The 26,658-nt window shown below is 46.9% G+C and overlaps 1 protein-coding gene across 2 annotated transcripts in view; it reads right to left on the reverse strand.

Annotated features, from left to right (window-relative positions):
- GOLGB1 (golgin B1) overlaps nt 1–26,658 on the reverse strand; it is a 315,045-nt gene that overhangs the window by 22,942 nt on the left and 265,445 nt on the right. For both annotated transcript variants that reach the window (XM_085653794.1, XM_085653791.1), the window contains one exon: nt 9,201–9,359. In XM_085653794.1, the coding sequence (XP_085509920.1) occupies nt 9,201–9,359 (159 nt within the window). The remainder of the gene's footprint in view (nt 1–9,200; nt 9,360–26,658) is intronic.

Here is a 26,658-nt window from a genome sequence, read left to right on the forward strand (position 1 = left end):
CACTACTAGACCTCTATGCTTCTTTGAAAGCCATTGCAGGATGTTCTTTAACTGATGCTCTTGGAAGCGCACACACTACCATAGCCCATATTTGCCTTTCTGTTCATATTAAGAACCAGCATAACTTCTAGATTCCTACCTTTTTTTCTTCCTCAGCAATAATTTCCCAAAGAACTCAGCAAAATAATTCACTAGGTAAGATTGACTTGCCTTATGGGTGCTGTTGAGTAGGACCTCAGTGCTAGCAGTGTTTAGACTCAGCCTGCTGGTCACTATCCCAGTTTCAATCAGATGGCAAGAGTTTGGACTTACAAATCTGCTCTTCTAAACTGAAGCGAAGCTGGGTGTCATTTACACAGGGAGCTCATACTTCCATAGCGTTGGAAATCAGGCAATCATGGGTCCATGGAGATATTAGATAATGCTACCAAACATACAAAACCCTGCAGCAGCACATAACTAGAAGCTGGTGCAACTGGCCCACTACCACTGTCCAAGTTCTTATGGGTGGAAATGACTGAATACAGCTCAGGCCACAAGGCTTGACCACCCCCAGAATTTCCAAGATGCAAGGAAAGGAAATGGAGAAATGCACTGTGCTGAAGGCCACAGATCAGTCAAACAGAATCAACAACCATATATTGCGGTTTCTGAATGTGCAAGCTACCATCCCGACCTGACAGAAATGATGGCTCTGCCCCCATCACAACAGAACAATCCACCATCACAACGAAACAATCCGCAGGTGTTATAGTTACAAACGTACCGGCACATGACTCTGTCAGGTATCGCTGTTGATATCAGGTGTGACCTGCAAGTTAAAAGTTTGAATACCAGAAAGCCCAACTCAACTTTTCAGCGGATAATAAAGAGAAAATTATTACACTGAGATATAGAAATACCAGCACTTAGAAACAGCAAACATTGTGGTTTGAAACTTTATTTTGAAAACAAGCAATCACTAATTCTGGGTTGCCCTTTCTAGAAGTTTGGCCAGCAGAGGTATGGTAGTTACAGGTTTCTTAAAGAGTGCTTCAAGGCCCAGTCTTAAAGTACTGTGTAGTGTACTATCACATACTTCAAGGAGCAGTCAAAGGTATGATAGAAAGGGGAGGAAAAGTCTTTAATGACAAAGTGGAGGTGCAAATGGCAAATCACTTGGTGTGCCATTTAGCGCACATAAAGTACTTCTAATGATACTCCTTAAAGCCGGGAGTAGGCTGTGCTTGATATCTTTTAAAACTTGTGTGTGTTTCTAAAACAAACCTACCTGATTGGATCTTGACTCGCGTGGGGTCACTGTGCAGCGGATCTAGCGCTGACCCCGCCGCCCCTTTCGAGGCCACGCCCCCCCCTTACCGTCCTCCGTCACATATAAAAATGTGCAACTTTAGGAATCAATCAATCAATCAATCAATCAATCGCATTTATAAAGCGCGCTACTCACCCATCAAGGGTCTCAAGGCGCTGGGAGGGGGGGTGGGGTGTCAGTGCTCGAAGAGCCAGGTCTTGAGCTGCCTTCTGAAGGAGAGGTGGTCAGGTATGGCGCGAAGGTGGCTGGGCAGAGAGTTCCAGGTCTTCGCTGCTAGAAAAGAGAAGGATCTTCCTCCGGCGGTGGCTTTGCGGATGCGGGGTACGGCTGCCAGGGCCTGTCCGGTGGAGCGCAGAGTGCGCGGGGGAGTGTAGAAGGAGACGCGGTTGTTGATGAGTTTGGGTCCGAGGTTGTGAAGGGCTTTGTGTGCGTGGGTGAGTAGTCGAAAGGTGATCCGCTTGTTGACGGGTAGCCAATGGAGTTTTTTCAGGTGTCCGGAGATGTGGTGGTGGCGAGGGATGTCCAGGATGAGTCTTGCGGCAGCATTCTGGATCCGTTGGAGTTTCCTCTGCAGCTTGGTGGTGATGCCGGCGTACAGGGTGTTCCCGTAGTCCAAGCGGCTGGTGACGAGGGCGTGGGTGACGGTCTTCCTGGTGTCGGTGGGGATCCAGCGGAAGATCTTGCGGAGCATGCGGAGGGTGTTGAAACATGCCGAGGTCACCGAGTTCACCTGTCTGGTCATGGTGAGGGAAGAGTCCAGGATGAAGCCGAGGTTGCGCGCGTGGTCGGTGGGTTGGGGAGTGCTGCCTAGGGCGGGGGGCCACCAGGAGTCATCCCATGCGGTGGGAGTGGGGGCGAGGATGAGGACCTCCGTTTTGTCTGTGTTCAGTTTCAGACGGCTGTCTGTCATCCAGTTCGCCACTTCCTTCATTCCTTAATGTAGTCTGGTCCTAGCTGATGTGGGGTTGTTAGTGAGGGATAAGATGAGCTGGGTGTCGTCGGCGTATGATATAAGGTCGAGTCCGTGTTTGCGTGCGATGTTCGCCAGGGGGGTCATGTAGACGTTGAAGAGAGTGGGGCTGAGGGAGGATCCTTGAGGTACGCCGCAGATGATCTCCGTGGCTGTGGATCTGAAGGGGGGAAGGCGGACTCTCTGAGTCCTTCCGGAGAGGAAGGAGACGATCCATTCCAGGGCCTTGCTTCTGATGCCGGCGTTGCTGAGGCGGCGTATCAGGGTGCGGTGGCAGACCGTGTCGAAGGCTGCAGAGAGGTCCAGGAGTATGAGGGCCACGGTCTCTCCCTTGTCGGTCAGGGCTCTGATGTCGTCCGTTGCTGCGATCAGGGCGGTTTCGGTGCTGTGGTTGGCCCTGAAACCGAACTGTGTGGGGTCGAGGGAGTCGTTGGTTTCCAGGGCGTTGGTGAGTTGAGCGTTGACGATTTTCTCAATCACTTTGGCGGGGAACGGCAGGAGAGAGATGGGCCGGAAGTTTTTGAGTTCGGTGGGGTCTGCTGTAGGTTTCTTTAAGAGGGCGTTGAGCTCTGCGTGTTTCCAGCTCTCCGGGAAGGTGGCGGCAGTGAGGGAGGCGTTGATGACGTCTCAGAGGTGCGGTGCGATGATGTCTTCGGCCTTGTTGTAGATGTGGTGCGGGCAGGGGTCCGATGGGGATCCGGAGTGGATCGAGTTCATTATGCGGGTGGTCTCCTCGGTGGTGGTAGGGTTCCAGGTGAGGATGGTGGTGGTGTCGGTGGCGGGTTCCGGAGGGGGGCTCGTGTCGGCGGTCAGGAAGCTGTTGTATATGTCGGTGATCTTGTGGTGGAAGAAGGTTGCGATTGAGTCGCAGAGGTCCTGTGAGGGAGGGATGGAGTTGTTTTCTGCTTCCGGGTTGGAGAGCTCTTTGACGATGCCAAATAGTTCCTTGCTGTTGTGGGCGTTGTTGTCAAGTCTGTTCCGGTAGGCTGTTTTTCGTGCGGCGCGGAGGTGTTGGTGGTGTTGGCGGGTGGCGTCCTTGAGAGCTGACATGTTCTCTTCGGTCTGGCTAAGGCGCCACGTCTTCTCGCGGGCGCGGACGAGCGCAGCGGGTGCGCCGTTTGCGCGCCGAAGGCGCGCTTAAGGCAAGCCCGTCTGCGCCCGTCCGCGACGGGCCGGGACTAGGGGCTATGACCCCTGGTATTACACTTTCGGGTCTACCTCACACTTACTCTAGGGAGGCTCTTCTTAGCCTCAGGCCATCACAGTGTTCTCACTGTACTACTATGAATCCTCATTATGTTCCATTAACCTGTTCGGTTTGCCTTTTCCCCCTTACTTCTCTCCCCTCCCTAACCAATATAGCCTCATCTGACTTTCCGCCATCACGCCCAAAACCTACATTTATTGACCTGTCTGAGACTCGGACGCTGATCAGCTTAAACTGTAGATCATTAGTCAAACATAAGAGACAGATCTTTGATCTACTCGTCTCGGTGGAACCCGCAGCTTTATTCCTCACTGAGACATGGCTAAAAGACTACTCTGGCCCGGATATTGTGGCTGCTCTCCCTGACAATTACACTTATGTTGGTAAAAACAGATTGATGAAGGATGGTGGAGGAATAGCCATAATCTATAATAGACTGTATTCCTGCAAATGGGAAGACTTTGAACTTCCTAACAGTGATGCCGGTCTCTTCAAACTTTCGCTATCTCCCAACTTTACTCTCTCTGGGATGCTCATTTATCGCCCCCCGGCCCAGCGTGTTCCAGGGCCACCACCTTTCCTGAGTACGTAGCACCTTTTATTCAGTATTCAACAAACTTTTCAATCATTGGTGATCTGAACCTGCACTTGAATGATCCCTTCTGCTCTACCAGCAGTAATCTCCTAGAAGACTTGGCTGCTCTAAATATTATGTTACTTAATTCTGGTCCTACTCATAAAGCAGGGAACCTGCTGGACCCCATTCTTTCTAATTTAGACACCATCACATGTGAGGTTCCTTTACCTATTGTATGGTCTGACCACTACATGGTGACTTTCTCTGTCTCCATTTGCTGTCCACTGAACACCCTCTCTAATTTTACAGAATCTAGACTAACCAGAAACTGGAACAAATTGGATGTTAAGAAACTTAACTCCTGTCTAGAGAATTCTAGACCTTTCACGGAAGTCACTAGTATTGATGCAGCTGATGCTGTTAAAGCCTGGTTGGTACATGCTGCCGATGCCTGCATACCGCAGCGCTTGCATAGACACAACTTTCACCACCCGCCTGCGCCCTGGTTTACAGCTGCGTTAAAAAAAGAAAAAACCTTCTGCAAAAACCTCGAGCGCAAATGGCGTATAAAATATGATCCGTGTTCTAAGCAAATTTACAAAGCTGCCTTAACTAAATATCATTCTCTATGCAAAACTGCTAAAATTGAACATGTCAACCTAACTATCCTTGAGGCACAAAATCGCCCTAAAGCACTTTTTAAGGTAGTACAAAAACCTTCGGGTGCACTGTGTCAACCCAAACCACCTTGTCTCGATACTGCACAGTGCAACTCTCTGGCTGAATTCTTTATCGCCAAAATTGATACCATATATTCTGATTTTGGAAAACTTGCCTCTCCTCCTTCTCTGTCTCACCTACCAGCCCCTATCACATCCTCTGATCGAGTGACTTTAAAGGATAGGTCCCTTACCCCTGTTCAACAGATCCCCCCCATAGTATCCAACCCTACGACTTCCTGTGATTCAGGGGTCCCACGAGATACCTGTCCTCCTGCTTCACAGTTGATTGACACATGGGATCCTCTTAATATCAATATTCTCTCTGATATTATCAGCAAAATCAAATCCGGCTCCCCATTGGATCCTTTTCCCCCTCAAATATTAAAAATGCTGGATAATTCCTCCCTTAAACTTATTATGGATCTTCTTAACTCCTCTCTCAGAGAAGCTACAGTACCCTGTGCATGGAAACATGCGATGATAGTGCCTTTGTTAAAAAAGGCCAACGCTGACCCTAATATCCCATCTAACTTCCGTCCTATTTCACTTCTCCCAGTTTTCTCAAAAATTATGGAAAAACATATCAATTCTCAACTCTCTTCCCATGTTGAATCTAGGGGAATTTTACATCCTTCCCAATCTGGGTTTAGGTCAGGTTTCTCGACGGAATCGACTCTACTGGGGGTCTCTGAAAACATACGATGCCGAGTGGATAGGGGGGAAACCGTGGCACTCATTTTGCTTGATCTGAGTGCCGCATTTGACACGGTTTCCCACCCCATTCTTATCTATGCCCTTAGATCATCTGGCATCACCGGCTCAGCCCTCAACTGGTTTGTCAGTTTTTTTTATCAGAACGTACCTTCCAAGTCTTCTCTTCCTCATCTGCTTCCCAAATTTATAAATCGGCGTACGGTGTTCCGCAAAGTTCCATCCTGAGCCCCTTGCTCTTTAATTTGTATGTCAGACCTTTGGCGACTATTGCGGAGCAAGCTGGGCTCACCATTTACTCGTACGCCGATGATACCCAGATCATCTACTCTCTTTCTACGGGCTCTCATTCCTCCCCCTCTTCCCTCTGTATAGGACTCAGTAACATCGCAGCTTGGATGCATAATAACAAACTGAAACTGAACGGGGGGAAAACAGAGCTACTTCTGTTTGGCCATAATACCACCTTATGGGGACCCCAACACTGGCCCTCTCAAATGGGCACTATACCTATTCCATCTAAAACAGCACACAACCTCGGCGTCATTTTTGACGACCAGTTATCTATGAAAAACCACGTGGTTAAGACTTCTTCCACTTGTATTACTATCATTAAGTGGTTGCGTAAGATCATTTGGATGCTCCCCCAGGATACTCAGAAAACCGTGGTCCAGGCCTTAATCACCTCTAGACTGGACTACGGGAACATTCTTTTCCTGGGAGCTTGCAAAGAGGTGATTCGTAAATTACAGACAGTCCAGAATATGGCAGCGTGACTGCTCTGTAAACTCCCCAATACTTCCCCTACCTCTTACTCTCTACGCACTCTGCATTGGCTCCGCATTGAAAGCCGTACAAAATTTAAGGCCCTTTGCTTCATGTACAGAATAAACGCTGGCTTGGCCCCACCCTATCTTAACTCCTTGGTACAGCATTACTGTCCCCCCCGCACCCTGCGATCATCTAATCAGCTTTTGTTCTCGGTTCCTAGAATCAAAAGATCCAGAATGGGTGGCCGCTCCTTCACCTGGCTGGCCCCCTCACTCTGGAATTCCATTCCTCTCCGGTTGCGAACTGAACCTTGCTATCTTAAGTTTCGCAGGCAGGTAAAAAATTGGTTATTTAATATGTAACAGCCTTCCTTCTGACTCTCCCCCTTTTTATCTGGTTTTTAGCGCCGGGAAACCTACGGGTAGCTGAGCGCTTTACAAACTTAAATATAATAATAATAATAATAATAATAACGTGAATGAAGGTAGGTGAACAAACCGGGGCAAGTGGTTCTTGACTGTTGTATTTTGGTCAGATGGTGCATACTAGTAAAGATCTTTAATTATTACTTATTTTTAAAATAAAACAGGCTAAAACTGTGCGCCTGTAAGACGCAAGTTGCGGAAGTGGAAAGAAATGGGTTCTCTCTAGATTTTTCACAGAAATGTTTTTATTGCCTCAAAATACTTTTGTGCAATAAATGAGTTTATATATAATGTGCCTATTCTGGGTGTATACCACATTTCCACAAACCTATTCAGACTCCAGTGTGCAATAGTAATCTCAGGACCTTAGGAAATTCATCACTGAACTTCTGAATGTGGTGCGATGACCTAGTAATAGTACATTCAGTGCAACTTAGTGCAAGATAATAATGAGAGTGAAATATTCGATATTTTGTCTGTAAAGTCTTAGTCACAGTCCTCATCATGCTAATTGTAAACCAAAGCCCACACAAGCTAGTTTTACGAATGTATAATTGTCATGGCAGAGGTGGACAATGAGTTGAGTACCAAGGTCAAGTGGGAGCCGAACTTATGCCAGGACATCACTGATGCAAAATGGTCATCCCGCTATCAGCAGATTTAGGAGGACCCCCCCCCTTAATGGCGGGTTTAGGATTATAAAGCTGAAATACATCCACAGAGCGTAATATTTCCCTACAACCATGCAATGCTTTGGTATGACTACTTTAGTATGACTATTGACTCCAAACTGTTGGGTGGAGTGCTGTTCCGGACACAAACTTCTTACACATGGCCTGGTCATGCCCAATGAAATGGGTGCATTGGCAGAACGTTTTGACAGAAATGTAACAAATAACTTCATTAACCTCGGATGTCACCCCTTTGGTGGCAATGTTGGGGTATGTCAAAGAATTCCATTAACCTTTCTGAAACCTGGTGGTGATAGTGTTGCTGCTGGCCAAACGGAGAATGGCCATACAAAGCAAGAACATCCCTGGGTAGTGCTAATTACCTGAGAGACCTGACTACCTGCTCTGTTAATGCGGACACACATGGAGTCTTACTACTGAAAAGATCACAGCCCAGGCAGGAGCATATGGGGACCTGTGCATGCGTACCTTCACAACGCTAATGAGCACTAATCCCTCCGTTAAAATTTAATGTGCTATTATCTTCTCTCCCTCCAACAAATCGGACACATTGTCAGTGGCTTTTGCTGATATTTGTCATATTTACCTTGTTTAAATGTGCATGATGCGGATTACTTGGAAAAAACGTGTACATTGACTGCTAACAATGTAACCTCGAAATATCTTTTGCCTATTGTTTAAAAACCGAAAATAAAAGGTTAAAAAAAGGCTTATACACAGCAGGCTCTTAATGTTGCTATGACTGGGCCATCTACGACAGTCTGCTCCACAGCTAGAATAGACAAGAGGATCAACCAAGCAAGTCGAGAAAACAGTCTACAAGCACTGTTCGTTTAACCTTTGTGCCTTTGGTGTATTCCATTTACACACGGCTCACCAATGGATGCATCACGTTTCAAATGGACCTTTCTGTGTTGTTCCATTATCATGCTACGTCGTTTGCAGGTTATGGCACAACTATTCCTACATTTGTGCACTCAGGTCACGTTTACACAGCTGTATTAGATTTCTGCATGTCTCTTGTGTATTATGGTATAGATAGATATCGACACATTTGTGCTCTATCATCACTTACGTTTTTCAGAATGTATTGTCAATTTCTACTTGCACATTGCACATCTGCCTGGTCGTCTTGATGTTCTCTTTTCTTGGACTGGATATGGTCCTGTCTTTCCTCCTGAACCTTTGGGTCTTTGGCTTACAATGCTCAATTTATTACATCATGTCCACAGAGTAACTGCGGATGCACCTCAGTGCCGCTTATTTTCCCACATGGTTTGACACACTTCATCTGAGTGAGGGATTATAATAATATCAATAGTTCTGAGCATTAGAACAACGTATAAGTATTATTTAAGTTTACCAAGTTAAGTTGTCACCAAAGAGTTACCAGAATACATTGGACAGTGTTTTGAATTTGTAAACACTGAAAATTGAAATAATTATCACATCAAAAGCTTCTTCATTACTTCATTCATATGGAGGACTAGGATTGATTATTTTGAGAGAAAAGCTGTTGTCAATGTGAATAGGGGGATTAGCCAGGACTGCTCGCTATGTGCACCCTGCCACACACTCTAATTTTAAAGTGTGCAGAAACAGTGATTGTTTTGACTCTCCTGGGCTAAAAGAAACATGATGGGTTAGCACACCACAAAAGTATTACTTCCCAAACATCCCTTGGATGAAATGACTGAGGACACTCATATAGCATGAAACGTGATCTCCGAGTTAGACCTTGCACACAGACCCTGTGCACCTCATCCACATTATGATGTATTGAACCCCATAAAGCACACAGGTTTTCACTCACAGATTCCTTTAACTGTGACTGCAACTCCCGAAGCTGCCCTTCAAGGACAGCACAATGCTTTAGGACTTCATTGTACCGTTGTTGGCTCTCCCTGACATTCTGGCTGCTTCCTCGGAGCTGGATTGACAGGGATTTCTTCTCTTCAAAAATCTGGGAGAGCTAGACAGAAGAAAAAACAGAGGAGGGTTATGTTTAAAGTAACACATTCTGTTTCAATACAGAAAAGATGCTCTTTAATACAACCCCCTCTCTTCACAGGTAGTGAGGGAATTATGAACACAGCCATGCTCTTTGAGAAAATGATTGGAGATACTATGAGAAAACAAAGTAAGTTTATACTAAGGAGCTCAGTTCCAATGAATAAATTATGGGGAGGCTCAATACGGGCAGGATGGTAAAAAAGGCCATGCCATATCATTCACCTAACACACCATCATCCAACGCTGGATCAACTGAACTTGCATGTCGCAGAGTGGTGGCCATCTGGCTCTCTTGGGAAATTTAAAAGGCAGTGTCTAAATCTGAGATCCACACAAACCTCTACAGCCCTTTCAGTGATAAGACTGGCAATCATCAATACTTTTCGAGGGTGGCAGTAGGTTTGTACATATTTTCTAGATCTATGGGGCACTATCAAGGAGACAGTCTTGGCATGCAACAGCAAATTACAATCTTGCAGTATAATTGGTACAAACGCTTGTAAAACTTTGGATCCATGTATAAGCTGCTACCTGTAAGCTGAAACAAATCTATGCATTAAGAGGAGGAAGTCTCTCTGATATCTGAACCTATCTCCATTAGGTAATAACCACTCCACTCAAATCACAACATGCACAAGCTAAATAATGCGCTTGTGAGACTGGAACGCAAGGCACATTAACTGTTATCCTGACAATCATTCATGTGGGCACTTAACAAAATATTTGTCACCTAAAAGGAAAAAAAGGTTCTTTGTATTGCCACAAAAATTTCCTTCTGAGTATATCTGACACAACACTCTTTTAAAAATACTTTTAATTTCAAAAGCTGAAACGAGTGATGAGCATTTTTGCCACAATTAGAACTGTATCTTTACCCAACATTGGCAACCAGACAATTCACTAGTATCACCTAGCATTTCAGTCTATCTCGAGGAAGAATGAATATAAAGTGTGCCCTGTAAATTAAACTGTCTCTAAGCACTCAAGGCCAAGATGACAAATGTGGAACCCACATGTAAATCTGTGTCTTAAGAAGCACCCTAAATTTAAGGTGAAACCTATAAGAGGAGGAGCACTTTGGAATGGCAGACACTACACACAAATCCTGCAGCCTAGAAACGGGAGTTGATGATCCCAGGGTCTTCTTAGATTAGCACTGTAGAAAATATTTTTGTTACAAGTAGGCATGAAAATGAATCTTACAGGACATTAGCCTACAGGACTAGGCTACAATGACCCAATTCTTCATCTTGTAAAAAGGGGCCAGGAGAAGTATTTATGCATATAATTTTATGATGTTTTAATATAACAGCACAAATCTCTTTCCCAAATCCTTTTTTGATAGAGCATAAAGATGAAGGAAAGCAGGACAGAGCAGCCCCATAGGCTGTCATTATAAAGTTCAAAATAGGGGCTGTGCCTTTAAGAACCCAGGGACCACCCGCATACCATCATGCCGAGCAACTGGTAGTTGCTTCAGTTTTTTTTGGGTGATGCGTGATGATAGGTCCCATGGTTACCTCTGTCCACTCTGACGCGGGAGGGGAGGTTGCTTATGACTATTATGGAAACTCTCCTATGAGAGAACTGGAGTTACAGGTAAGAAACTATTCCTTCTCTCGTAGTGGATTTCCAGTTCCAGTCATAAGCACTGAATAGAGTAGCATGCTCATACCTACTAAGAGAACGAAGGTAGCCATTTAAGCAAGTAGATATCTGAGGCAGGCCTGTCCTACTTGAGCGACTGCTCTAGCATCAGAGTATAGGCAGTTATGTTTGGTAAATGTATGGACAGATCTCCACGTGGTAGCTTGGCAAATATCTGAAATAGGGATATTCCTCAGTAAAGCATCAGTATCTGCTTTACTTCTAGTGGAGTGTGCTTTAGGTTTAGGTGCTAGTGTCTTGTTAGCTTTTTGGTAGCACAAAAGGATGGAGGAAACTATCCACTGGGAGATGGATTATTTGGAAGTGGCTAAACCCGTACGGTCTGAACCATAATTGATCAACAATTGGTTGGATCGAGGGAGGAGCCAAGATGGCGACCGGGACGGCAGCGTAGACTTCCGGCTCCGTGAACCTCCGCATCCCGCACGGATATCCTGCACGAGATCCTCAGCCTGTGCTATGCGATTGTGTTTCTGAAGGAGAGTGGCACCCGATCGTGTGACTCCGAGGTTTCTGGCTGCGGTATCGCCGGAGAAATGTGCATTTGAACTTTGCGGCCCGTGCAGCCCTGGAGCCAGGACCTCGAGTGGACGCCTTGGCCGGGTGGCAGTTCAACAACAGCGGCCTGTGGTGACTGGGTGGAGTCGGTCCACCGGAGCGGTGCCAAACTCGGCCTACATTTCGTCGGGGTCGTTCCTACTGTCAAGCGTAGCGGACCGAGTGCATGCCCGGGGGTGCAATTCTCAGATCCTCCGGTGATTGCCCCTGCCTTTGATAGTGAGCTGCCCGGATGCCGCCCGTATCTCGCCCTGATCCTTGCGGGCCGCTCCCGGATTTTCGCGGGAGCTGGTCAGTGGTGGGGACGACTGTTGCCCGTGACAACGCAACGGATAACTTTTTGCCTGCCCCCGGAACCCTGTCTCCAGCGACGTGGACCTCGAGGCGCTTGTCCCTGGGTCCCGGCCCCAATACGGGTCGGGCATACTTGGCGGCCATCTTGTTGCGATGCGGCCTACCATCCTGTCCACTGGGTCGCAGCAGGATTGGGAGTGTGTGACTTTTGGGAGTGTGGCGGAGCGATCGCAGAGAGCTGTGCTGGGGTACGGCGACCTCCTCGAGGCCCTTGGTGCTCTTCATTCCTCCTTGGTTCATGGCGTCGGGGTCTTGGGGAGTAAGCTCGACGGTGTGGCATCAGCGTTGGGACAGCGGCGGCCCGCCTGTCCTCAGGTACACAGGGACTTCCCACACTGCGCACAGGAGGACACTGTTGCGGCCACCCCTGAGATTAGCGCACCGCTGGAGACTCCGGACAATATGCTACCGTGTGATCGGCTAGCTGAGGGTCTGATCTGTCCCGGAGGTATTGGACCTGAGTGGGAGGTGGTGGCCTCGTCCCGTACACAGCCTCCGGCGACCCGGGGACCATTCCAGCAACAATTGTCTACTTTGGCTGCTTCTGCCTTCCTGGACCTCGAGTTCAGTGCAGATCCTGGGGCGGCACTGGGAAGCCCGTCCCTCCATGATGTTGACTGTGTTGGTGCTCAGAGACTTCCACCCCACCTGTGTGCGCCGCTTCTCGGTCGGTTTTGGACACTCCTCTACCTTGGAACATCGGACATGGCGCTGGGTCGAGGGGTAGGCATGGGCAGAATTGCAAAGAGTGGTCAGGGATAAGACTGGTCCTTCAGGGGTGGTCATCTAGTGGACGGGCGGGCTCAGGGGTTGCGTGCTCTCATGGCATAGCTATTAGCATAATAGGTGCATAATGTTCCCCATCTTTCTTTGATACGATCGATTTTGTGCTGTTTATTGTCTACTTTGGGGAAAACTTACCGTGCGGGAGGGAGAAGCCGGGGGTATGTTTTAAGGCCCTCCTCCAGTTTATTAACACTTTCTATACCCCCCCGTCTGGTGGGGTTCTTTTCCTACTTCTTTTTCCCTATTCTTCTATATTTCGGGTCTGGTTCTAGGGTGACAGGCACACTGCTGGGGGGGGGGGGGGCCGTACTCATCTGCAGAGGTGCAGGGTGGGGGGTTGGGGGAGGGGATTCTTTAGTCTTTCACCTCTTTTTCCATGGCCTCCTTTTTCTTCTCTGATTCCTCTTGTTTTTCTTTTTCTGGGATCAGTGTGATACACCTCCTTTGTTATGACTCGTTGCCGTTTCATGTGTGCCACAATTTCCGGGGTGTTTTCTGGGAGTTCGGGCGGGGGACTGCAGGCGCAACTGTTTATGATATTCTTCCCCATCCTGAATTTCCTGTGTCTGCGCCATTGATCCAATAGATTGCTGTTTATTGCTTACGTCTATTACTCTGCATACCTTTTATCGCTGTTGGGAAATTGTTCGGCACCTGATCCTTCTGTCTTGTTCCATTGTAAAATGAAAACCTTTTTTCTCCTGGTGTCCTACCTGCGCTGTTCACAGTATTAGCATGAAGATTCTGCTCCCCGAGGTGCTGCCTGTGTTTACATTTGATCTTTGTTGCTCTGATTGCTTAGCGGCCGGCCCCGGGGGGTTGCAGGCCCATACTTGTTCTTGATTGACATGTCAATAAAGGTTTTTCAAAAAAAAAACAAAAAAAAAAAAACAATTGGTTGGATCTGCGAATGTCCCTTACCTTATCGAGAGAGAATTTCAAAACTCTCCTCACATCCATAGAATGAAGAGATCTTTTAGCTGGAGTACAGGGATTCTGAAAGAAGGTTGGTAAAGAAATGGTTTGATTGACATGAAAGTCCAAAATAACTTTGGGGAGGAATTTCGGGTGAGTTATCATGATCACCTTACTAAAGTGGAAGACTGTATATGGTTTGTGAGAACAAAGCACTTGGATCTTGCTAACCCTGCAAGCTGATGCTATTTCTACAAGGAAAACTGTCTTCCAAGAAATGTGTTGCTGGGAGGCTTTTGGATAGGCTCAAAGGGTTCCTGAATAAGACATGAAAGTACTATGTTACGCTCCCAGGGAGGAGAAGGACGCCTAATGGGAGGGAAAACCTTTAACAGCTCTAAAAAAAATCCTTGATTACTAAGATTTTGAAAAAAGAGATTTGTAAAGGAAATTTTATGTAGGCAGTAAGAGCTGCCAGGTAAACCTTTGTAAAAGAGTATTGCAAGCCAGATTTTGCCAAATGGAGTAAGTACACAAGAATTACATCTTCCTGGCAAGACGTAGGGTCCACGTTCTTGTAGGAACACCTTATACAAAATCTCTTCAATTTGAAGGCATATGCGGAACGGGTTGAAGGCCAGTTAGCCTCTTTCAGGATGTCCATGCAGTCTTGTGGCAGTTTCAAGTGTCCATACATCACTAGTTCAGGAAACATGCTGCTAAATTCAAAGGGAAGACTGTGTTTTACCATCTGGCCTCCGAACTTCGTTATCAGGTCTAGTCTGCATGGCAGCTTGAGATGTGGATGGACGGACCGGTGAAGGAGGTCCGACAACGATCATTGACATGGCCACTCAGGAGCTATGAGGATCATCTTGGTTTTCGATTGGGACAACTTGATGAGGACATTTGGGATCAGGGGAATCGGTGGAAAAGCATAGAGAAATGTGCCAGACCAATTGATTCAACGGGCATTCCCCAGCGTCCCTGGCTGGAAGTACCTCGAGGAGAGGCTTCAACATTATTTGTTTTCTGTGTTGGTGAACACGTTGATGGCCGAAGTTCCCCATCACTGAAAGATTTTTTGGGCGTCGTCGTTGTTTAAGACCCACTTGTGATTTTCTTGCAGGAGTCTGCTGAGGGAGTCTGCTTGAGCATTTTGAACGCCTGGAAGGTGAGTTGCCAAGATCATGAGGTCCCAGGTTAGAAGCCATTTCCAGATCATCTGGGCCTCATGTGACAAGGGCCTGGACCTCGTCCCTCCCTGCTTGTTGAGGTATTAGATGGTTGTTGTACTGTCCGTCTGAACACGCAGGGAGTGGGATCTATGGATGAAATGCCTTCAGCGGCAGACTGTGCGCAGCCCGAGGAGATTGATCTGGTATGTGTATTCTTTCTGTGACCACTTACCCTGGATTTGGAGGTGATCGATGTGAGCTCTCCATCCCAGTAGTGAGGCATCAGCAACTGTGTTTTGAGGAGGAATCTACTGATGAAATGGGGTACCTCGAAGAAGATTGGTTGGAGAGCTCCACCATTTCAGGGACAGCTTTAAATGAAGGAATAGCTGTATCCCGTCTTCCCAATTGCTTATAAGTTGGTCCAACTGATCCTTAAGACATTCCTGTAGAGGTAGCATGTGGAGACGGGCATTTGGTGTGAGAAAGATGCAGGAGGCTATTGATCCGAGGAGGGAGGATACAGTTCTCACTGTTGGGCGAGAGGCTTTCATGAGAGCATGAAACTTCAGAAGGATTGATAAGCGTCTCTCCTCTGAAGGATACACTGTTGCCCGTAATGTGACGATGGAAGCTCCTAGATAATGTAAGGTTTGAACTGGGACACAGGTTGACTTGAAGGCCTAACCTTTGCAGGAGATTACAAGGTCCAATTTTAATGAAGCTGAGCCTCCTGAGACGTGGGCACCTTGATTAGCCAATTGTTTAGGTATGGGTAGATGAATATTGTGTCTTCTGAAATGGGCAGCCACTACTGCCATGCACTTGGAGAATGCCCTGGGTGCTGACTTCAGGCCAAATGGAAGTACTTGGTATTAATAATGGTCCTGCTTCACTATGAACCTCAAGAACGTTCGATGCTTTCTGACGATTGGAATATGAAAGTATGTGTCTTGAAGGTCGATGGAACTGAGCTAACCACCTTGGTGTAATTGGGGATAAATTTGGTGTAATGCTAGCATCCAGAATTTTTCTTGTCGAATCCACTTGTAGGCTGTTTTGAGGTCGAGAATGGGTCTGACTAGAAAGTACCTGGAATAAATGCCTGTACCTCGTTGTTGGCGAGGAACAGGTTTCACCACCTGCTTTTGTAAGAGGATGGTGACCTCCGAGCATAACAGTGGGAGTTGGAAACTGGATGGTTTTGGAGGTATGGACGGTGAACCTAAGACAATATCCATTGTGAACAATATTCAGTACCCAGGCATCTTGTTGTTAGAGTCGACATAGGAATGTTACGTTTTGCCCTCTCCTTATGAGGACCTCTTCAAATGTCATTACTTCATTCACGGGTGATATGCGTGTAGGTGGAGAGTCGGAAAGCATTGGGCAGTGTCGTCCAGTAAAAGTGGAGGACATGTCCGTATAATGTTTTGACCAAGATTTTCGTGATGAATGATGATGATGTCGGAAGCGCCTGGAAGAGGTAGAAGTGTGCCTTGGGCTGTGATGATTTTTAAAGAGGACAATGGTCCTTGGAGTACAATTGTAAAAGCAGGAAAATAAATATAGAGCAGAATCGTCTCTATATAGTTCCTATCCAGCCGGATGGGTAAGTTACTTACCTGTAATCCTAGTTCTCTTCCAGGGGTATCCTCATCAAAGTCATAAGCACTGAATATTCCCGCCCATGTGCGGGGACCCCGGAAATAATAAAATTATATATGTAAAAAACATACATATATACAGCTCTGTATATGTATAAACATATATCATTTTTTCCAAGCAAATGCAGCTCCCATAAAAGGCTAGGCAATGTAAAAATACACATCCAATAACACATATATATATATATATATATATATATATATATATATATATATATATATATATATATATAAGGTATAACAATACACCTAAATCTCTTTTTTTTTTTTTAATGAGGTAAACACTCATGAGAAAGCAAAAAATAAAGAGAACAAACTGTGGAAAAACACAGATGTACAACACATTGCCAGCCTGCAGGCTGCATTGCAATATAATACCATAGAGACTAAAAAGCCCTGTACAGGTAAAAACTGGCACCGTGCCTTTAAGGCAGCCCTGACTTCCATATCCCATCATGCCTCAGGGGTGACAGTTAGGTCAGTTGTTCTTTGCGGGACCGTAGTCCTAAACACAAAGATATATCCTTTCCATAATGAATAATACACTTCTTCTCATTTGCCTGGGGAGGTGGGTGGGTTGCTTATGACTTTGATGAGGATACCCCTGGAAGAGAACTAGGATTACAGGTAAGTAACTTACCCTTCTCTTCCAGGGGATCCTCATCAATAGTCATAAGCACTGAATAGAGTAGCAAGCTCCCCTTCCACCTGCAGGCAAATGAAACTAAGGTTGTATCACCCATGGAGAAAGAGAATCATGAAAATGATTATGCATGGAACAGATTCCTCAAGGAGGCTTGTCCTACTTGAGTGTCTGCTCTGGTGTCCGAATCCAGACAATAATGCCTGGTAAAAGTGTGGACAGATCTCCAAGTAGCTGCCTTGCAGATCTCGGAGAGTGGGACATTATTGAGAAAAGCCGCGGTAGCCGCTTTTCCTCTTGTCGAATGCGCTTTAGGGCGCGCCCCCAATGGTTTCTGAGCCAGTTGGTAGGCCAATGTAATACTTGAAACAATCCACCTAGCAATGGAACGTTTGGATGCAGCAAAGCCCATACGGACAACCCCATAGTTCACAAACAATTGATCAGATTTCCTGACATTCTTAGTCCTATCTAGGTAGAATTTTAGGACCCTTTTGACATCTAGAGAATGCAACGCCCTCTCTGCCGGAGAGGAGGGGTTGGGAAAAAAGGTTGGTAAGGAGATGGCTTGGTTTACATGAAACTCCGATACCACCTTGGGTAGGAACGAAGGATGAGTTCTCATCACCACCCTATTTAGATGAAAAATTGTGTAGGGTTCTTTAGAACAGAGGGCCTGTATCTCACTGACCCTCCGTGCTGAAGTGATGGCTATTAAAAATGCTGTCTTCCATGTGAGGTGCTGTAGGGTAGCCTTATGAATAGGTTCAAAAGGCGAACCCATGAGCTTTGACAGAACCAAGTTTAGCTCCCAGGAAGGAGAGGGAGGTCTAACAGGGGGATAGACTTTCTTGAGTCCTTGCAAGAAATCCTTCACTACCTGCACTTTAAAAAATGACTGCTGTGAAGGCGAACGCATGTATGCTGTTATGGCTGCTAAGTGAACCTTTATGGATGAAAATTTCAACCCTGCCCTTGCTAAATGTAGAAGATAGGGCAAAATTACATCCTCCTGGCATTTAGTGGGATCATAATGATGCTGAGCACACCATATATAAAATCTTTTCCACTTACAGAAGTAGGAGTGTCTTGTCGAAGGCCTCCTGGCTTCCTTCAGTATGGACATACACTCTTGAGGGAGGTTCAGATGGCCATACTGGAGGACTTCAGGAGCCATGCTGTTAAGCTCAGCGAGGGAAGGCTGGGATGGTAAATCTTCCCCTGCATCCTGGATAACAAGTCCGGCCTGCACGGCAGCTGCTTGTGGGGGCGGATCGACATGTGTAGGAGATCCGTGTACCACCACTGCCTCGGCCAGTCCGGTGCTATGAGGATCATCTTGGCAGATGAATTCTGTAGCTTGGTCACCACCTTGGGAATTAGTGGGAGAGGCGGAAAAGTGTACACAAATGTCATTGACCAATTGATCAAAAGGGCATTCCCTAGGGATCCTGGTCGATGGTATCTTGAGGCGAAGCCTCGGCATTTTGTGTTTTGCTCGTCCGCGAAGAGGTCCACTTGCGGGCGCCCCCATTCCTCGAAGATGTCTTCTACCACCTCGTCGTTGATCACCCAGTCCTCTGGTTCTTGAAAATGCCGACTGAGCAAGTCTGCTTGCACGTTGAGTTCTCCTGGTAGGTGCACCGCTTTCAATGAGATGTTCCTTGCTAGGATCCAGTGCCACAGGGACTGAGCTTCCAGCGAGAGCGTTCTGGATCGAGTACCCCCCTGCTTGTTCAGGTAGTACATTGTGGTGGTATTGTCCGTCTGTACTAGAATGGTACTCGTCGTGATCGCAGGCAGGAACGCTTTGAGGGCTAGGTGGACTGCCCTGAGCTCCAGCATGTTGATGTGGTACAACTGCTCGCTGCTGGACCACCGTCCCTGAGTTTGCAGAGTCCCAAAATGCGCACCCCATCCCTGAAGGGATGCGTCGGTGATTAAGGTCTGAATTGGGGGCTCTTGATGGAAGGGGATCCCCACTTGTAGATTCCTTGGCTTCAGCCACCACTTGACTGACTGTTTGGCTGCAGAGGAGAGGCAAACCTTTTCTTCCCACAGGGAGTTCCTTTGATCCCATTTGTCCTCGAGATCTTGCTGGAGAGGACGCATCCTTAGCCTGGCATTGGGCACTAGGAAGATGCAGGATGCCATGGCCCCTAGCAGAGATGAGATTCGCCTTGCCGACGACAGATTGCTGGTTATGATCTGTCTGCCTTTTAGCATAATGGATGACTGTCTTTCCTCCGAAGGAAACACTTTTCCTACTACGGAGTCTATAGTTGCACCCAGGTAGTGGATCCTCTGTGTTGGTGAAAAATTGGACTTTTTGACATTCACTCTGAGACCCAACTTGCGACATAAGTTCAGGCATAGCGACAGCTGTGACCGCACATTCTGTGGTGATGAGCCCTTTATTAGCCAGTCGTCTAGGTAGGGATAGACGAAGACTCCTGCGCGTCTCAGAGCAGCCGCTACTACTGCCACGCATTTTGTGAATACTCGAGGAGCTGACTTCAGGCCAAATGGGAGGACTTTGAACTGATAGTGAGAGTTGCCTACCACAAACCTGAGAAATTTTCGATGATTCCTTAGGATGGGAATATGGAAATATGCATCCTGAAGGTCCAGTGAACACATCCAATCGCCCATCCGGAGAAGAGGATATATTTGGTGGAGCGCCAGCATGCGAAATTTTTCCTTTCTTATGTGCTTGTTCAGTATCCGTAGGTCTAAAATGGGTCTGAACTCTACCTTCACACTCCTCTTTTGGATGAGAAAGTATCTGGAGTAAACTCCCTTTCCTCTCTGGTTTATGGGCACTTTCTCTATTGCAGATTTGAGTAGTAGCGTCGCTACCTCTTCTCTGAGCTGCTTTAGATGCTGGGATGAATTGACAGGAGGAATCGATGGGGGGTGACTTTTGAAACGAAGCGAGTACCCATGACGCAGTATATTCAGTACCCACTTGTCCTTTGTGATGGATTGCCACTCTGGAAGATGATGTGCAACACTTCCTCCCACCGGAGCGGTGGACAGCATCGGAGGAAGCGGCTTCTCATTGCTTCCCCGGAGCTTTGTTTCCAGCATTAGACTGCCTGTTGTTACCTCGTCCCCTGGATGGCTTGCGGGACTGGTATTGTTGTTTCTTTTGACCTTGCTGGTCCTGGTTCTTTTGCCAATGAGGGGTTTGAACCCTCTGTTGGTAACTGCGCCTGTCATTTCCCTTGCGGCGTCGAAACTCTTTTCTCTTTTCAAGCCCAACAGCTTTCATGGTCTCCAGCTCTGCTTTCATACGGGCCATTTCTTCGTCTGCATGGGACCCAAAAAGAGAACTACCGGAGAAAGGCAGATTTAAAATTCTTGCCTGCGCTTCCGGTTTCAAGGCCGTCAATCTAAGCCAGGATGATCTTCTGGCTGTGACTCCATGTGCATATTCATGCGCTGCCAGTGTTGCCCCATCTGCCGCTGCACTTATGATCTGGTTAGAAACCAGACTCCCCTCATGCAAAATCTCTTCAAAGTCCCGTCTGTCCTCTGATGGAACTTTGTCAATGAACCTCTGCAGAGAGTCCCATAATGACCTATCATAGCGCCCCAGAAGAGCCGAGGCACTCGCCACCTTAAGGCTTGAGGATGCTGAGCCGCAAACTTTCCTCCCCCAGGAGTCTTGTGTTTTACTGTCCTTATCTGGTGGTACCGTTGAAGATCCCGCTACTGCATGCGTCTTCCTGGCAGCGGCGGTGATGACAGAGTCCGGTGGAGGATCCGATTTAAGGAATAGAGGATCCTCCGGAGCTGGACGGTACTTTTTTAGAATTCTCGCCGGCGCCGTTTTGGTGGTTGCTGGTGTGAGAAAGATATCCATTACCGGTTGTAGCAAACCGGGGACTAACGGCAATAAAGGGCGTGACACTGTGCGTTCATGAAGAGTTTCAAAAATTATGGATGAAGTGGTCTCCTGAACCGGCATAGGGATATTTAATTTTGTAGCTCCTCTACACAACACTTCTTGAAACGTAGAAATATCATCTACCGGAGATACCCGAGAGGGTGGCGTCTCCGAGAGTGTCGGTGAATAATCCCCTTTGGATGATCTGGAAGAAGGGGAGGTAGAAGGGGTCCTACGGCGCCTTCTCTCTGATCTGGTCGACTCTCTTCTGCGGGAGGGAGACCTGGATCGCCTTCTTGGTGCTCGAGAGTGACTTCGGGATTCCCTTTCTCGAGATCTTGGTCTGATCGGTGTCGCTGGGAATACCACACCCCTTATTCTTGTTAGCGATGCCTTTATTGCGTCTGGCATAGCAGGGTCCTGAGGCATCTCCCTTACGGGACTTTGAGGTACAGCATTGTCCTCCTCCTGCGAACTTTCTCTTGCAGGTACTGGAGATTGATGCACAAGCTCTGGTGATTCTGATCTTGAACCTGAGCCCTCTGATCCTGAAGGCGAGATAGATATGAGACGCGGTGATTCAGGAGTCGTATATATCAGTCTATGAGGAGATTTCCGCCTTGAGACTGGTCGAATCGTGAGGCGAATATGTGACACCTCCTGCGTACCCTCAACAGAGGGCTGTCTCGACGGTGATAGGCCTATCACCGGAGATCTTTGACTCGAATCTTCGAGGCTCCGAGCTTCTTGTCTCGACGTCGAGATTATCTTCGACGGAGGCTTCATGTACCTCACCAAAGCTTTGGAGACCTGTGAGGACGGAGGCACCTGCCTCGACGTCGACTCCGACGGAGGCACCTGCCTCGACGTCGACTCCGACGGAGGCCTTTGCCTCGACGTCGACTCCGATGGAGGCCTCTGCCTCGACGTCGACTCCGACGGAGGCCTCTGCCTCGACGTCGACTCAGACGGAGGCTCCTGCCTCGACGTCGGCCCTGACGGAGGCGTCTGCCTCGACGTCACTCCTGACGGAGACTTCTGTCTCGACGTCGAATGCTCCGACGACGTCGAAAGCCTCTTCGTCGAACGATGTTTCCTCGACGGCGATCTTGATCTTGACGGCGATCTTGGTCTCGACGTCGACTGTGGAGATCGTCTACGTACTTCTTGCGACGTCGAATGATGTCTCGCCGACCTCGACGTCGAACGATGTCTTTCTTTCGACGACGAACGATATCTCTGTGCAGACGTCGATCGATCTTCTCTTGACGTCGACAGATGCTTTTTCGACGTTGAACTATGGCGCCGAGTCCTCGACGCCGAGCTTTTAGACGCCGTCGACGTCGAACGCATCCGCTTCGACGCTGAATCTAAAGTCGACGACGATTTTCTCTTTGCAGCATGACTTCCCCTTGACTCCTCACCTCTCAGCGACGATCCCGCCGCTGGAGTCTTCGACGCCGAGCCCGACGTCGATGGGGAGCAAACAGGGACCAACTGCTTCGACGTCGACCGTTCTGCTAGGCCATACAGCCTAATCCTCTCCCTCTCCTTCAAAGTCCTTTTGGAAAGGTCTTCACAATGATGGCAAGTTGCTGGAGAGTGAGAGTCCGGCAGACAGATAATACACACCTCATGTGTGTCTGAAGCCGCCTTCTTTTTTCCACAAGATGGACATGGAACAAATAAAGAAGGCATTTTTCTGACAAAATAGAAAAAAAGTCAGTCAGAAAAACACAGGATACAGACTTCCTCAAAGAAGTTCTAAGAAGAAGTCCAATAAATCTTAAAGTAGTAATAAATTCTTGACTAAAGAGTCAAAAAAGAAGAGAGCTGAATTCCAGGGTCCTGACTGAAGGAGCCGGAAAGAACAACTGACCTAACTGTCACCCCTGAGGCATGATGGGATATGGAAGTCAGGGCTGCCTTAAAGGCACGGTGCCAGTTTTTACCTGTACAGGGCTTTTTAGTCTCTATGGTATTATATTGCAATGCAGCCTGCAGGCTGGCAATGTGTTGTACATCTGTGTTTTTCCACAGTTTGTTCTCTTTATTTTTTGCTTTCTCATGAGTGTTTACCTCATTAAAAAAAAAAAAAAAAAAAAAAGATTTAGGTGTATTGTTATACCTTTATATATATTACCTACTGGCGGTCGCCAGTAGGTAGTTATAGTTAGGACCACGTTTCCATAGGAAAACCTCAACATTCTATTTTGAATAACTTTGGCGCCGGTCGACGAATCCTCGCGAATTTCTCAAAATAGGTGGGGCGCTACGCTCCGCTCCTACCCTGAAAGTCTCGGGGGGATCCGTCAAGCGGGGGCTGAGATAAAAGGGGGGTCCCAAAACGCGTTTTTCCCATGCATTTTTCCATAGGACCTTTAGAACGAGCTACAGCCCGAACGGCTGAACAGAATTACTCAAAATTTGGCAGAGAGGTAGTCCCTAGGTCAAGGAAGTGCCTTTTGTAGGTTTGGTGTAAATCTGTTCAGTAGATTCTGAGAAAATAGCCTTTAAATCAATATATATATCTGAGCCCGCTTACGGTACGCTTACCGTACGCTTACTGTAAGCGTACGGTGGCGTGCGCGAGCGCGATTCTGATTGGCTCTTAGATCTTAGTAAACATTCGAATCGGCCGAAACCAGGAAGCGGCGGCCGCCATTTTGAGTGTTGTTTATCAAACATGATGGCCAAAAACATGTTACGGGGCTGTTTTGACAACTCCCTCCCACATAGTCATGTTGAGGGAGTCCACAAACATCCCCCAAGAGCAAAAACGGTTTTATTTTTTTTTCGGCAATTTCGCGGGGTACGCTTACCGTACGCTTACCGTAAGCGTACGGTAAAAAAATAAAAATAAAAAAAACACTATCCACACTTACCCCACCCCATGTGCTTTTGGTGGCCGAAGGCCACCAAATGTACAGGGCTTATTAATAGGTAAAAAAAACTAAATTTTGGCAACATGAAATTATAAAATTGAAATAAAAAAAACACTATCCACATTGACCCCACCCCCTGTGCTTTTGGTGGCCGAAGGCCACCAAATGTACAGGGCTTATTAAAGTTGATAAAAACCGTGCACGGAACGAACTGCGTTAAGTGGGCGCGCACGCCTCGAATGGCGTAAAGTAACTTAGCATTTAAAAAACCGTACAAATTCACTGAAAAAAACATAGGTTTCACACACGTTATAGTTAGGAATTAGCATTTAAAAAACCTTGCAAATTCACTGAAAAAACCATAGGTTTCACACATGTTATAGTTAGCGGAAATTTTACTGATAAAAAACCAGTGAAATTCCCCCGTTATAGTTAGTGCAGGCAACTATAACTCACGCGACCGCAATCTTCTGCTGATGACATATGTGTCTTTATGAAAAAAAAATATTTGTAATATATGTATAGCTAAAAATGTATGGAAGAAGACATGGGCATATAAGTGTCTAAATACAGTATTAGCATCAGCAGAGGATTACGGTCGCGTGAGTTATAGTTGCCTGCACTAACTATAACGGGGGAATTTCACTGGTTTTTTATCAGTAAAATTTCCGCTAACTATAACATGTGTGAAACCTATGGTTTTTTCAGTGAATTTGCAAGGTTTTTTAAATGCTAATTCCTAACTATAACGTGTGTGAAACCTATGTTTTTTTCAGTGAATATATATATATATATGTGTTATTGGATGTGTATTTTTACATTGCCTAGCCTTTTATGGGAGCTGCATTTGCTTGGAAAAAATGATATATGTTTATACATATACAGAGCTGTATATATGTATGTTTTTTACATATATAATTTTATTATTTCCGGGGTCCCCGCACATGGGCGGGAATATTCAGTGCTTATGACTTTGATGAGGATCCCCTGGAAGAGAAAGTACGATTTAATCAAAGTAAATAATGAGTGTCAAAACGCAAGACAATGTACAGTGGGATACAATCCTGTATCCAATGACATAAAGGTAAGTAGTGACAAAGTGTGCAAGTACAGTAAAATAAAAGACAGTTTTCAGGCAAAGCAACGGAATGCTTGTTGTGTGATCAAAGCAATGAAACAAGCGTGATAATTAGCACAACCGTTACACATGGTATATAAATAGTTTGTGTGCACGGTGTTTTAAGCAGTCGACAACGTTTCGATCCCATTTACAACAATATCGGGATCATCATCAGGACAAAAATGCTGTTTGCCTAAGCATCATGAAAATTTTAACATCAACCGGTTGTAGCGGCGTGGTGGGGTGCTAGATAGCGGGAACCAGGCGCAGTCGGGGCCCGGTGAATCTAGATCTTAAGCGTCCGTCAGGAGACGGTGCCCGTAACGGGAAGTCACAATGGTAAGAACGTGCGAATAGGCTGAAATGCTCACGGGATGGACTGAACCGGCAGTTCAGTAGACCGTAGTGTTTGTATTTGATGCGGTGCCCAATGGCCGGGGGTCTAGAAGCGGTGAGATACCGTCAGAGGAACAGCGCAATGGCTCGGTGAAAGTCCTCAATGGGCTGTGATGATGGCGCCTAGAATGATGGCGCAACTTGGACTGATATCTGGGTCTTAAAGTGACTGGTGGAGTCGGAGGCGGTGGTGGAGGTAGTGGAGTGGGAGGCCGTCGTGGAGGAGGAGGAGATGTACTGGTGGTGGAGAACATGCTCGACTCTTGAGGAAGGAAGAATATGTTTTAGAGTAAACCAAATCTGGGGAGGAGTAGATAAGTCTTCTCTTCTTTCTTGCCTCCTGTATTTTAGATAACTTTGAAAGAGTTCTCGGCGTTGAATGGCCTTGATGCCTCAATGTCGACCTGCTTGATGAGAGTGATCGCCGACGGCATCTTGACGTTGACCTTCGATGGTGCATCGAAGTCGATCTTCAGTGGTGCGCCGATGTTGACCCGAATCTCGACGGCAAACGTCTTCAAGCCCTCGTAGTCGATGGGTTACTCAACGTCGAATTAGACCTGCGGGTCGATGGTGTAGTTAACGTTGATAGTGCCTGCCTCTACGCTGATCTGCGGCGCTTGCTCGATGTCAGCCAAGGATAGACGGTAAACAGGTCGGCGCCATGCCTCTCCTCAACGTCAATCCTCTCGACGTTGACTGGGACCGTTATCGTTTTTTTGCCATTTTCTTCCTGGCAGCCCCCCAGAGACAGATGACAGAGCCCTGGTAGATGTCTGGCCTTCTCCACCCTAAGGTCCCACCTACAGACTGGGTCTGTTGTCTTAGCTCCTCTGTACCATGAAGGCAAATCTTCTCTCTGTCTCTCAAGGTGTGTTCCTGCAGTGATGGCAAGACTCAGAAACATGATCTTCTGGGAGGAAGAGTATACACACCTCATGATGGTCTGTCTTGGCCTTTTTCTCCCACAGGCTGGGCATTTGCCAAAAAGAGACAGCATTTTTCTGTCACAAAAACCTCAAATTTCTGTCACAAAAAGCCAGGGAGAGACCAAAGATGTTGAATGAAAAGGTTGTCACTCAAATATAGTTGAGAATTTTGAGGAGAAAAGCCAAAATTTGGCCAAGCTCAATGCTCCAGGGTCCTGCCAGTAGAAGCCGTAAAGAAGAACTGAAGCAACTGCCACCTGCTCAGCA

This window comes from Triturus cristatus, chromosome 4_1, assembly GCF_964204655.1.
Source record: "Triturus cristatus chromosome 4_1, aTriCri1.1, whole genome shotgun sequence".
Classification (NCBI taxonomy): Eukaryota; Metazoa; Chordata; class Amphibia; order Caudata; family Salamandridae; genus Triturus; species Triturus cristatus.